The 12,372-nt window shown below is 39.8% G+C and overlaps 2 protein-coding genes across 3 annotated transcripts in view; one reads left to right on the plus strand and one right to left on the minus strand.

Moving 5' to 3' along the window:
• Window positions 1-11,763, minus strand: part of LOC145914009 (myoferlin-like) — a 30,627-nt gene extending 18,864 nt beyond the window's left edge. Inside the window, exons 1-17 of one of the 2 annotated variants that reach the window (XM_083001785.1) lie at window positions 11,572-11,763; window positions 10,849-10,901; window positions 9,904-9,995; window positions 8,427-8,508; window positions 8,278-8,356; window positions 7,842-7,965; window positions 7,391-7,565; window positions 6,988-7,132; window positions 6,344-6,459; window positions 2,354-2,391; window positions 2,202-2,284; window positions 1,590-1,686; window positions 1,370-1,498; window positions 1,104-1,192; window positions 858-890; window positions 433-533; window positions 250-372 (exon numbers count right to left, since the gene is read on the minus strand). In XM_083001785.1, coding sequence (XP_082857911.1) covers window positions 250-372; window positions 433-533; window positions 858-890; window positions 1,104-1,192; window positions 1,370-1,498; window positions 1,590-1,686; window positions 2,202-2,284; window positions 2,354-2,391; window positions 6,344-6,459; window positions 6,988-7,132; window positions 7,391-7,565; window positions 7,842-7,965; window positions 8,278-8,356; window positions 8,427-8,508; window positions 9,904-9,995; window positions 10,849-10,901; window positions 11,572-11,659 — 1,647 coding nt within the window. In that variant the 5' untranslated portion in view covers window positions 11,660-11,763. The remainder of the gene's footprint in view (window positions 1-249; window positions 373-432; window positions 534-857; window positions 891-1,103; window positions 1,193-1,369; window positions 1,499-1,589; window positions 1,687-2,201; window positions 2,285-2,353; window positions 2,392-6,343; window positions 6,460-6,987; window positions 7,133-7,390; window positions 7,566-7,841; window positions 7,966-8,277; window positions 8,357-8,426; window positions 8,509-9,903; window positions 9,996-10,848; window positions 10,902-11,571) is intronic. The other variant, XM_083001786.1, reaches the window with a different exon arrangement.
• On the plus strand, window positions 2,922-6,087 carry LOC145914010 (krev interaction trapped protein 1-like). The gene is made up of 3 exons (XM_083001787.1): window positions 2,922-2,983; window positions 3,210-4,091; window positions 4,419-6,087. The coding sequence occupies exons 2-3, from the start codon at window positions 3,279-3,281 to the stop codon at window positions 5,802-5,804; spliced, it is 2,199 nt and encodes a 732-aa protein (XP_082857913.1). The 5' UTR covers window positions 2,922-2,983; window positions 3,210-3,278; the 3' UTR covers window positions 5,805-6,087.
• Window positions 11,764-12,372: the final 609 nt, after the last annotated feature.

A 12,372-nucleotide genomic window follows, 5' to 3' on the forward strand; every position in this document is an offset into this window, starting at 1 on the left:
TACCCCGAAAGAAGATCGCCTTGAACAACGGCAAACCGCCAAACTTACGATGGGATATCACGCATCTACTGTACAAAACAATGTTTGATACACAGATATATAGCGCAACGCGATGAACAACACTTCAATGCCCAACCCTATACTGGGCAGTTATTTGGAAGCTGTAGCAAGTGGGTGCCACCAATTTACTCATAAGTGCATTGTTGTTCCAGACGAACATTTTAATATCAGACTAAGATTAGAATTTACCTGGATTACACGGACTCTTTCCTCGTCAATTGCTTGCATGGGAGGTTTCGGTTCTTGACCTTCTTCGTCGATTGATGTAATCAGTTCTACCATTGCCCGACCCCTGTACGCACAACCTTCACCCTGTTGATGGATATTGTAGTTTTAGATATAATCAGGTAATTCAGGTAATTTTTGCCAAACCTTGCCGGTGTTAAGAACGTCAAGACTGTCAGAAAGTTCGCTAAACTCTCTGGGGGAGCCGTAGAAATTGACGTAAGTGGGTCCAAACGTGGGTGGAAAGCCTAAAACAAAAGAATATAGGTATTCGCTTACCGCATGCAGTTTAGCAAGTGATTTTTCGCTTCAACATAGCATAGACAAACTCAAACCCCAATTCTTAAAGTACATCAATATATACATGTTATATAATTATATATACACTTGTTTTTACAATGAACCCTCAAAATTTTGTTTGCTTGTGTGACATAATCTAAAACACTTTCAAAATAGTGAACAATTGAAAAAAAACTCAAAAAATGAAATGATTATGGGTAAACAAAACCTATGTTATGAAATTATAATATAAATTTAACGATTAACAATGCAAAAATAAAGTATACACCAACCGTCAAAAACGTCGAATGCATCTTCGTCGACGTCTGCTCATGCGTAAAGGAACGAAACCATCCAGGCAGAACGAACGCACACAAACAAAAAGAAAAACAAAACAACATGCAAGAATGAGACACAGTGACCGAAACGTGCAAAAGAAATGTCCAAACAAAACCAAGCAGAGTCCGTAGCTTATGAATAAAAAAATTCATCATCGAAAATGGACATCAACTGTTACAACATCTTATAGTTTATTTTACCGGCACCACTTGCGTCCTCTCCTGTCGATGATATGTGGGGCATATATATGGTTGTGGTTCCGATTGAATCATCGCCGCCAACTCGATCCCTGCATTGAAGTCGCGATATTAGATAACTGCACATGGTTGTGACTTTGCAGGATATGGGTTATTGCTCAAGTGCTGATGTGCATTTCATTTCATCGTGACTCATATATTATAATAAAGAATAATAAAGGTCAGTCACAGTTCTCAAGGCAACAGAACGGGTTCAAAAAAAAACTTACCAATCTTTCAATGTGAGTTTGATGATGTCACACATGGAAGGGAATTTTACCGGAAGTGAAAGTTCCTCGTTCCATTCTGGATGGTTTGAACCTTCCACTACCCTGGTCTTGCGCTTCTTGCCGGCGAATCTGGTGCAAAAAGTACCCAGCTTGTATAACCGAAATTTGCGTTCAAACAAGATCAGTTGGTCGTTTTTTGACCAGCAACACAAAAACTTACGAAAAAATGAGGTAAGGGTCAACTAGTGTCTTTGATATGTCGTCGCCCTCTCCCATTCCAATGAACTTCTTCATGCTTTTGAACGCGGAAGTGTCCACTACAAGAAAACATTTTTATTGTCCTGTACCAAGGCAAGCTTGCTGCCGCGGTAATTCCTAATTTGACTATGAAAGAAAAAACTACACAACACAGCTTAATTCCACATGTCAGCTTCCACCCGCTTGCTACATCTGCTGGTAAGCGATCGGCGCAAGACGTAAAACACGCGAAAAACGGCTTGCAATCAGCGCATACAGCTGATTACGGTGATGCCACAGGTGTATTTATGTAACCGAAACAGCAGCACTCATTCAGTTTGTGTCATAACGTCGTTTAGCACGACATGCTGTAGTTCTGAGTGGCAAAAGAGGAAACTAACGTCAAGAATTTCCTCACTTTGTTAGCTGTTTGAGTAAAAAAAATGGCCCGTTGGTGTCCAAGAAATATTCAAGTATTAATCATGAAATTAACGTCGTTCTAAGGCTCAAATCGAATGGCACTTTTTTCAGCGACAAGTAAGGATTGATTCGCTGAATATCCTGACACGCGTCAACAGAGAATTTTTTTACTCACTCTGAGGAAAATCCTCCCCTCCGTAGACGCGAAGGCAAAAAGTTGAAGGTCTCAATGCGGCTCCGGCAGGAGTTAATACATTTCTAAGAAACATTACCAAACATTTAGATGGGGTAAATTTTTGAGCACAATAAAAGTTTATTACGACTTACCCTTCGATGTCATCTTCATCCTCAACACTTCTGTCGTCCTAAAGTTTTTGTTTAGGTTAGAGGTAATAGGCCTATCTTTGTATTTAAATGACACAATTGTATTGTGAATGCTAAAGTACAATATCGATTTGCTTTTTGGTGTACAGACAAGCAGAAATCATGATTGACAAAACCCCTTTGCATTATATACCTACGCAACAGATGCAAAACCATACCGTAGTAAAAATGACATGTTGCAAAAATGGAGCAATTTACCCGAAAATATTTTTTGGTGGGAATTGTGATTTGACGAGAGAGACCTAATTGATCTTGCTGTAGTTTTTCACGATCATACACACGTTTTAAAAAAATGCTTTTGGGGCTTATAAAGCAAGAAGCTTCGAAACGCCATTGCGCCAAACGAGAGAGGGCCAAAAGCTATATTTTTTCGTTTATGCCATTCGAGAGAGAAGGAGAAAAAAGGAAACCGAGCGCGGGGCCGTTCATTTACGGAGAAACGTTGCGGGGCCGACAACGCCCATCCCGTGTTGTGTTACTAAAAATAGAAGGACTGTGTAGAACTGTGATTGCGAAGTTCTATGGAAATAAGAGCGCTTGAGGCAAAGAGCTTATTTGAGGATATATTAATAGGTTAGTTATTTTTTTATTGTTAATTAGAGCAGAAATCCGTCTGCTTGCAAACTGCTGTACTGTTTACACAGTAAATTGCATAAACATAGGTGGTTTATGTTTTGTAATGTGTGTAATTATTGTTATTGAGTGGGTTTAGTTCAGTGGTTGAATTGTGGCCTGCTTGTGTTACTTGTACAAAATACATTGTTTTTAAAGCACATTTACCATTATTATTCTGTTACAGCCAAGAAAATGTAGTTGATCCTGTGTTACTTCGTTTGTGCAACATGTTTGGGATAATAATCTGAAAATTATGTTGGTGGCGGTAATACGACAGCAAGTTGATGTGGTGGCTGCTTCCAGAAATTCTAACAAGAAAGTCGAATGTGAACTTTTGCTTCAATGTAAATCTGACAAACCACAAAGCAGTACATTATCAATTGCCAAAGTTCCGGGAGATCATAGCAAACAGTCAAAATGCACCAAAAAACGAATAGCCTTGCAACATGTTCACCAGATAATTAATTCAGCTGGTGGTTTTCCTGGGTTTAAGGCCAAGCGAATAGTGCATGCGAAAACCCAAACCTTGCCTGTGAATGACAAGGCACAGGAGATTTCCCTCTACATTATGCCGGTGTATGCAAAACAAGACATGGAGGCTGTGGTGCGTTTTCAAAGCACATTGCCACAGACTTGTGAATTTGTGCTCTTGCATAAAGCAATGCATGAAGTGAACACTCACCCTGGATATTATGACGCCGAAACAAAGCTTATGCTGGAGTTGGTAAACAGATGGTTTAAGAAACAGTGCTCTAAACCAAACAGCCTCACAGCACTTTTCAGACCTTCGGCATTGGAAAGAATCCATGACAATGTTACAAACCCTGCATATGCTAAAGTCCAAAGCCAGGGCTGGTTTTTGCTGGAAAACAAACTTACAGCTGAGGAAGTGATGCATAAGATGAAGGAGGCTAATAAGCCTGACATGCATATAGTTAACCCTATGTTTGGGGTTGAAACTTCACCATTTAACAAGGTTGACTGTCATGTTACTAATCCATATTTTGGCAAAGAAACACCACGCTATGAAGACATCAAAGTACCAGACGCTGATCAATGGTCCCAGGTAAGATATATGGTTGTTTTATTTGAAATAACACAAAATTAGTTATTGTCTACTATTTCCATGCAATTGAAACACACCACATTATATATGGTCTGACTAATAAATTTATTGTGCATTTTTCATTGTTAATGTTCATTAAGTTCTTGTGGGAAACATCAATGCTTTCATTTGTCCCTTCCCTTGATATATGTTCCAATATATTTAGCATTATGGCCATTTGATTTGTATAGTAAACCCCCAAAATTTAAACGCAATAAAGGAATACATGGGAAAGATTTTACAGGTCTGTAAACAATGCTCCCAATAATAATGTCTCTTTCTGCTTAGGGTGACCAAAACAGTGATGAGAAACCAGAACTTAGTTGGGTTGAAGAATTCCCAGTGCACAGAGCAGCAGGAGATGGAGATCTTACAACCCTGCAGCAACTTCTACAGACAGACTGTCGCAGAGCTGAGACGTGGGATCACGCAGGCTGGGCACCAATACACTATGCTTGCTGGCATGGAAGGGTAGATGCAGTTTTGCTCTTGCTCGACGAGTGGTTGTGTGACCCCAACTTTTGCAACAAGAACAAAACCAGTCTTTTACATCTGGCCGCAGGTTGCGGACATTCTCAGATTGTAAAAATTCTCTGTGATCATCCGTTTATCGACCGCCACATAAAGGACAAGCAAAATCGCACTGTCATGGAATGCTGTGAACAGATACGATCAAAAGATTGGCTGAAGTGCATGCAGCACCTCAAAGAACTAGCACACAAGCCATACCAAAAAGTAGTCATACACAAAATGGACGGCTCAGAGAAGTTACTTGAACTCAAGCAAGGTAGCAACACTTCAGTACTTGATGTCATGCAAAATTTACAGCTTTCCAATGATGCCAGACAATATTTTGCCCTGTGGATTACTTCCAACAGTTTGCACTTGCAACTCAAACCGGACCACAGTCTTTTGCAGGAAATCCGACAATGGCCTGAGATACTGGTATGTCTGGGTGGCGCAAACCAAGAAACATGTCAAAATGAGAAGCCTAGAATTGTATTAAAGCGTGATGCATGCCTGCTTCCCAACATCGAAGAAAAGGTCACAGATATATCTTCTATTCGCCTTCTTTATGAAGAAGCAAGGGCACAGGTTATCAGAGGGCTATACCCTTGTACTGATGAAGTTGCCATAGCAATGGGTTCAATTGTAATGAGAATTTTGCATGGACCATTTGACCAAAAGAAACACAAAACATCCTACTTCAGTGACGAAGTGCTGCTGCAAGTCATGCAGACAAGCATGCTAAGAAGAAGGCTTGAAGGCTGGTTGCCCAAACTTCTTGCCCAGTATAAGGAGATTAGCGAGCAGGGACCTGGTGAAATATCACAACTCCAGTTGCTCTATTTGAGATACTGCTGGACTCAAATACCTGCATATGGTTCAGCCTTTTTCACCGGCTATGCGTTCGCTACAAGATTTGTTGGAAGTGAACGTATCCAAAGAATTGTTCCGCTGTACATTGGTGTCAATCACAGGGGCATTCATTTCATCAAAGTGGAGAAAAAGGCCTTACTAGTGTCCCTAAGCTATCACTCGCTGACGTGGAGGCTCAGCGAGGAAGAAAAGTTGTTTCAGATACAAACTGGAGACAAGAAAATTAACATGGTAATACACACCCCACAGTCACGGACAATTTGCTACCTAATGTCCAAGTTGTGCAACGTTTAATGGATATGGAAAATATGTGATGGGAGCGAATGGAAACACAGTTCGAGCTAAACGAAAGTCTGATTTTTCTTCTTTTTTAAATTTATTTATTTTTCTTCAATGTTTTTTTATCTTCTTGCTACGACAAGGAATTGCACTGTTCTTTCTCTTTTACTTGTTTTCTAATTATGTGATGCTGTTTTCTTTTTCTCGGTCATTTAAACATGCATGCAGTGGTTGTACTTTTACCGTATGCTCTACATTTACCTTCCATTATTCGAATGAATAAATTAACTAAACGCGATACTTTGCTTCCGATCAGCGTTGCGACGGTTACTGCTAAAACCCAAATTAATTATCACCACGGGAAGTCCCAAGCCGACATTGGGAAGCAATAAATGTAGTGCTTCATAGTGTAACAGTATCTCCCAATATTCCTAATATATTAGGCAACCTTAGCGAAGCGACTTGGTTGCATTATCCAAGTGTTATAAAACACAACACTACGATTGCAAAGCTTCTATAACCTCACACAATCTAATAAGAGAACAATTCAATACCGGTGGTTCGTCGCCAGCTCCCAGTACACATATAGTGATTTTGATGTAACCCTTCGGTGTGTTCGACGGGTCTTCGGGGTCGGTTAGCAAAATCCATTTCCTCACAAATGCGTGTGCTGCGAACAAATGGAAGAACATTGCATGAAAAGATTTTTCGAAGGCATTCACTTAGCGAGTTCAGCTATTACGTAACGATCATGAGGTAAAAAAGTTATCGCAGCCGAGCTGAATCAGGAAACAGTGGCTTTGATCCTGCTCTGTTAGGGTTCGAACCTTTCAGTTTTTTTTTATTTTTATTTTATCCTGTATTTTGTCCAAAACCGACAATCGTTTTCGTGACAAGTTTTATTTTTATAGAGGATCGATGTCATCAAAAAATAAATCTAGGCCGGGTCCACACTCGCTTTTGTCTCATTATACGCCGGTGTGCGGGCGTACGCTCGGGACATTAAAACAAACAAACAATCCGCCGGCGCAAAGCGTGAGTGTGGATCCGGCCTTATAGACCTAATGCTTAACATGAAAATCACAATGACCATAGTTGATCCACAGAGCAAACTTTTGGGTAAATGCCTTGTGCCGAAAGATTCATGTTAACATAAAAAAATGACAAAGATTTGTGGGTTAAGCATGACGTCACTCACATGGTTGGTCGTAAATAAACCCAACGTCGAGCTTGAAAAATCCGATGAGCGCGTCAGCACGTATTCGCATCGAGTTGTTGACGTGAAATTCGACGAACATGTCGTAGAGATCACGCATCGACTCGTGGAAGGTAAAAAGCATCATCTGCACAAAATTAACGCTGTTATGTGAAGTAAAGCAGAGTGCCCGGAATTTGAATAAAAACAGCTACAGTTGAGATACAAGTTTACTGTACAAGAATGATGTGACTGAACTTTACTAGTGTTATTCATCGTGGCTGTACTACAAAACATCATAATCATTTCCAATACTAATAATAGGGCAAACTTTTACAATAGGAAAAATTACGTCGATTAAAATCTGATACTTTTATAGAAATACTAATGCCTTGGAATGACGAACCTCGTTCCAAATGGGGGAAGAACCCTTCCTCACTCGAGTAATTCGTGTTTGATTTTTGCCGGCCTTCACTTTCACCACCGGCTTAATGTTGGATCCAGTTAGTTGCCTGCCGCAAACTATCTTCAGTCGAATCTGAAAATCTTCGACTTTTTGGGACAGTGAGGCGCGGTCGGCCCTGTAACGGTGACGTTTAAATATAAAATCATTTGGTAAAGTTTGAAAATAATGTGACAAGACGCCAAAAGGAAGTCAGACTATTCTGATAAACCACAGCATATGTTTTAAACGCATTAATCCCATTCATGCGGTTCTCGCTATTGTTTAAACATTAAAGTTATAACGTACAGCGTGTAAAATGTTACCACGCGATTGGTACTATATATACTTGTTTGATTATGTTAATAAGCGATGGGTATTTAGCAGCAAAGTCAAGCAACGGTTATAGACACACCTTCCGCCCAGCCCACTACCGGCAAAAGGCTGAGCATCCTGATCAAATTCACCACCCATATCGCCAACTCCTTCGTCCCCACGCTCTCCATCAACATTTTGTTCTGCTTCTGCTGTCCCGCCGGCTGAAAAGTACAACGAAGAGATATTTTATACGGGACTAATAAGCTTTGAAGCATATGAGGCTTCGATACAATGTTTCAGGTCACTGCAAAGCAATTTCTGCTGCACAATTGGCAATACAAAAATCGACACCAATCACAGTGCTAAAATCTGTGTTAAAAACTGGTTTAGTCTTGTCTATAGTTGCCACCCAAGTAATCAAGTATGTAATAGATTGAAAAAACACCGATAGTGTTACAATCTGCGTTAAAATTAAACAAGGATTGTAGGTTTAGAGGTTTATAGCATGTCTATCACAGCTTTTCTCTACTTGCCTGGGGTTAAGGATTTCCTACCCGCGTCGTCTGGAGTGGATGTTCGGTCGTCGGCCATCGCGACTCGCAGCCTCGATGTCTAAAAACAAGCAAACGGACGTACTGAGATACCACTGTGGCGATATGCGACGAAGCAGTGAATCACTTACAATTTTCTTTCCTCTTAGGTCTAGTTCCTTTTCGCGACTGAGCTTCAGGGCGTTGTAAGAAATAGTGGCCTTGCCTAGTGACCTAAAGGAAAAGATAGCGTTGAGAAACTTAATGCTGACTTTTTTGCGCAAAATGTTTTTCTCTGCAGTCACTGCGGACGGGTAACGCGTGCAACGTCGATTTTTTAGCAGTTTTTCAAATGTTGAAAGTACAATAAAAGCGAAAACGACTGGTAGCAGTGACCCGGTGGATTCTACAAACTGATTCACTGGTTATTGATAGCATTTTGTTGTTTTCACTGAAAACAATTCAGACCTTTGTCAGCTTTAAACCTAAAGCAACATCGAGAAAACATTGGCACAAAGTACGCCAACAACGTGCTCCTACACCGAACTAAGCCATTGCCCTATGAACATGATCTTCATTAAACTTCAGTAGACGCATATTAGTAATGTTGCAACATGAGAAAATCCTAAAGCGTTTAACACAGCACGGGAAATAAGTTACTTGATACTAAACGCATCAGCACTTTACGTAGCTTTACGTTGCAACCTCATCCTGCAATTGAAAAGCCAAGTATATACAGCACAATGGTTATTGCAGAGCCGTCTAAAACATCTGGCTCGTCTATAGGTCCGGAAAACCATGGGAGAAATCATCCGTTTGTCTTCCCGCATTCCGCGAAACGCTTCACGAAAAAGAATGAAGGATATGCCCAGCACCGGTACGTACAGTTATTAAACAACAAGAGCAAGTATAAACAGTTTTTCAACTGCAAGGGTTAGTTATACGTTGCCACACTTTGTCAAGCTTACAAAACGTAAACCAACAAAAAAATATGATTCCATGTTTGACGTGTTAATTTCCATAATGTTGAAAAAACTCGTTTCAAAGCGCAATTAATTTCATGAATACTTATTTCGCTAAGCATCTTCAGTTCTTAGTCAAAAGAACCTGTTTAAGTTTATATCGCGACGATAAAACATGCACCTATATCACATCATCGAGTGGAAAAATTAAACTTCTTGCATCAACCTTCAAATAGACATGAGATATACATGCTAAAAACTCCATGAACGAACATAACGAAAATATAAACTCAATAATTATACCTAGTCGGCCAATGTCAATCAAAATCTGCCTTGAAACTAAGAAACAATACTTTGTACCTAATGAAAAACGCCTGAATTCGAAATTTTTTTTATGTGAAAACATTTGTCAGCCCGACTGCGATCAGGAAAAGACGCATCCATGTCGGACGTTGAGGAAATGTGTTTAGTTAAAAGATCCAAGCAAAGTTTCCGTTTTTCGTGACCACATTTTTCAGCACAAACCCATTGCAACGATTTTTTAAACGACTGTGCACAGATGGTAAACTTTTGTTTCAACTGCCTTTTGTCTGCATGGCAATCAGCGTTTGTGATACATTTCCTTAACGCATCAGGTTCAACAAACTAAACAATGGAGAAAACTTACTTGTCAAATCCAAGGATCCCGTCATCGTCATACACTTCGAAACGAAATTCATCCGATGTTGAAGGCGGGTCAGTCAAGGCAAAAATCAGAGTCTACATATTATTTAGAACGCTATTGAATACATTCAACATGCAAAACCAACGTCCAGGTCGGTTACATTGATATGGGTCCCGGCGAATGACATTAATTATAAAACACGAGAACTAGCAAGGGGTAAAGGGAGCTTCGCAGTTGTTTGACAAAAGGGTGTCACTTTACAATGTATGTTTGAATGCCTCCCGCCGATACACACAATTTGGTGTTAACACAGGACAATAACGCTATAGCGAAAACCGCAATCAGAAGAGTTAAACGCGGACTGTTTTCAAAGACAAATAACATACATCTTATCAAAAAAGAAAGCGATACAGCGAAAGTTATATTCCTTTACTTCGTCCAGACTGCGTTTACGTATATACACGATCACAGCAAGTACATTGCTTCTAGATAGTGATGTGGAGATTTAAACGACAAAAAATTATCGTATTTTTAAGAACGGTAAAACCAGGACTAATTGACACAGTTCGAAAAAAACTTTGCGGGCTCTTTCTTGGCCAACAACCTTCTTAACAGTTGATTGTGTCGCCGTGTTGCCTACTTCTGCAGAATTAACTTGGCAATCAGTTTCTGTGTTGTGCCGAAACGTAATTATTGAATTGTCTTGTGCGATTGCTTCCGGTTGTAGTGTTGTCCTAATATTTGGATTATTAATACTGGGTATTAGTGTTTAGTGAAGTGCCAAACATTCATTACTTTCCAGACCACGTCAGTTGTCAGCGTACCTGGTGTTGTGCCAAAACGCATTAATTTTGAAAGACATGATGGAGCAAAGGGTTGGATTTTGCATATAAGTCACTTTGATAAATCGTTTTGAAGGTTTTTTAAACATTGCAGAACGAAGCATACCTCGTTCCATACAGGATTGTTTCCCTTCTTGGTTTTTGTTTTCTTGGCGATTCCTAAACAAAGAGATTCGGAATAAAGCTACAAAGGTGAACTCTAGATGAAAATAGGCATAGTATAGTATCTGCATATTCGTAGACTTAACCGTATATTTGACTTCAACACATAACCATTTTATCGTCGGAACACAGTCTGGTGTGAGTAAAAAGTGCAAACCATTCAGCAACAACAAAGGACCCTAAACTTCAGGTTTTCAAACGCCCTACGAGCAAACAGTCAGTGTTTGCCGTCAGCAATGATAAGAATAAAACCACATTTGATAGATCTGCACCCTCGTGGGAAGTATTGAATGCTTCCCTATAATTAAGTGGGTGGTGGTTTGCCAACGTATGCTTTTGGAATTTCTGTACGTTTATACTATTCAAGCAATTGAAATGGTTCGTGCTCATTGCTGCATTGTTTTGGTTTCTTTACTGGCCACAGGAAATAGTGACATTTCCTAACAAGATTCATTGTATAAATAACAACACAACAAAACTATGGGAATTTCTAGTAAAATAACTTCGTGGCGAACGATTTCATCAGACCACAACACAGGCAGCACTGGTTGACTATTTACATTCAGAACAAGCAGGTATTCATAAAGCTTACCAAACATAAACAGAAAAAGACCATACGATTGTTTTCATGCCTAACGTTGGTTTAAAAGTAAAACCTGACACTTACCTTTAAAAGAGGCCGATACAAAGGGTGACTTTATTTTTTGCTCAGGTCCAAAATCCGCCTTTACGATTCTTATTTTAACTTCAGGCATGTTGGTTTCGTTGGGCAGGTAATAATATTGATTTACCCTAACTTAGTTATTACAATTCCTAACTGCATTGTTTAATTGGCAATTGCTCGCAGAAAAATGCTTTTACGCCTGCAAAAATTTAAAAATACATATTGTCACTTGTTTATTGCTTGAAAATTGGTTCCTGATCGCGGATGAGAATAAACAAAATGCCAAATCAGAGTTCCAAGATGAATTACTGTAACAAGACCTATTAGACCTTAAAAAAACGAATAATAGGCAGTAAGGTATAAGTGGCTTGCAAACACAATTCCACGCTTGAGTGACATATCCTGGAAGCCCGCCCATTCAGGGAGACTGTATTGGGAAGATTAATAGACTTCAACGTGCGATGTACAGCCACCAGATGCCTTGTTGTGCCACACGGGAAATGCTTGTTCGGTTGGGTATTACTAAGTACAAGCGGACACCCACCAAAAGTTCGCCGGCAGTGGTTTTGAACTTTAAAGTGCTAATTTCACCCTAGTGATCGCAACGATGTGCTCTTTGAATACTATGTAGTCGCTGATGCTACCTGCAGTGATTCTATACCTCTAACAGGTTCAACAAAATCCATCAAATAATTTTGCTGAAATCAATTTTGCTCTGTCGATGACAGACCATTGAGAAGTATGCGAAACTCTCTTAACTGAGTCTATACTGTTGTCATTTCCTTCACAGACCTTCACCTTAAA

Source organism: Ascidia mentula, chromosome 9, assembly GCF_947561715.1.
Source record: "Ascidia mentula chromosome 9, kaAscMent1.1, whole genome shotgun sequence".
Taxonomy (NCBI): domain Eukaryota; kingdom Metazoa; phylum Chordata; class Ascidiacea; order Phlebobranchia; family Ascidiidae; genus Ascidia; species Ascidia mentula.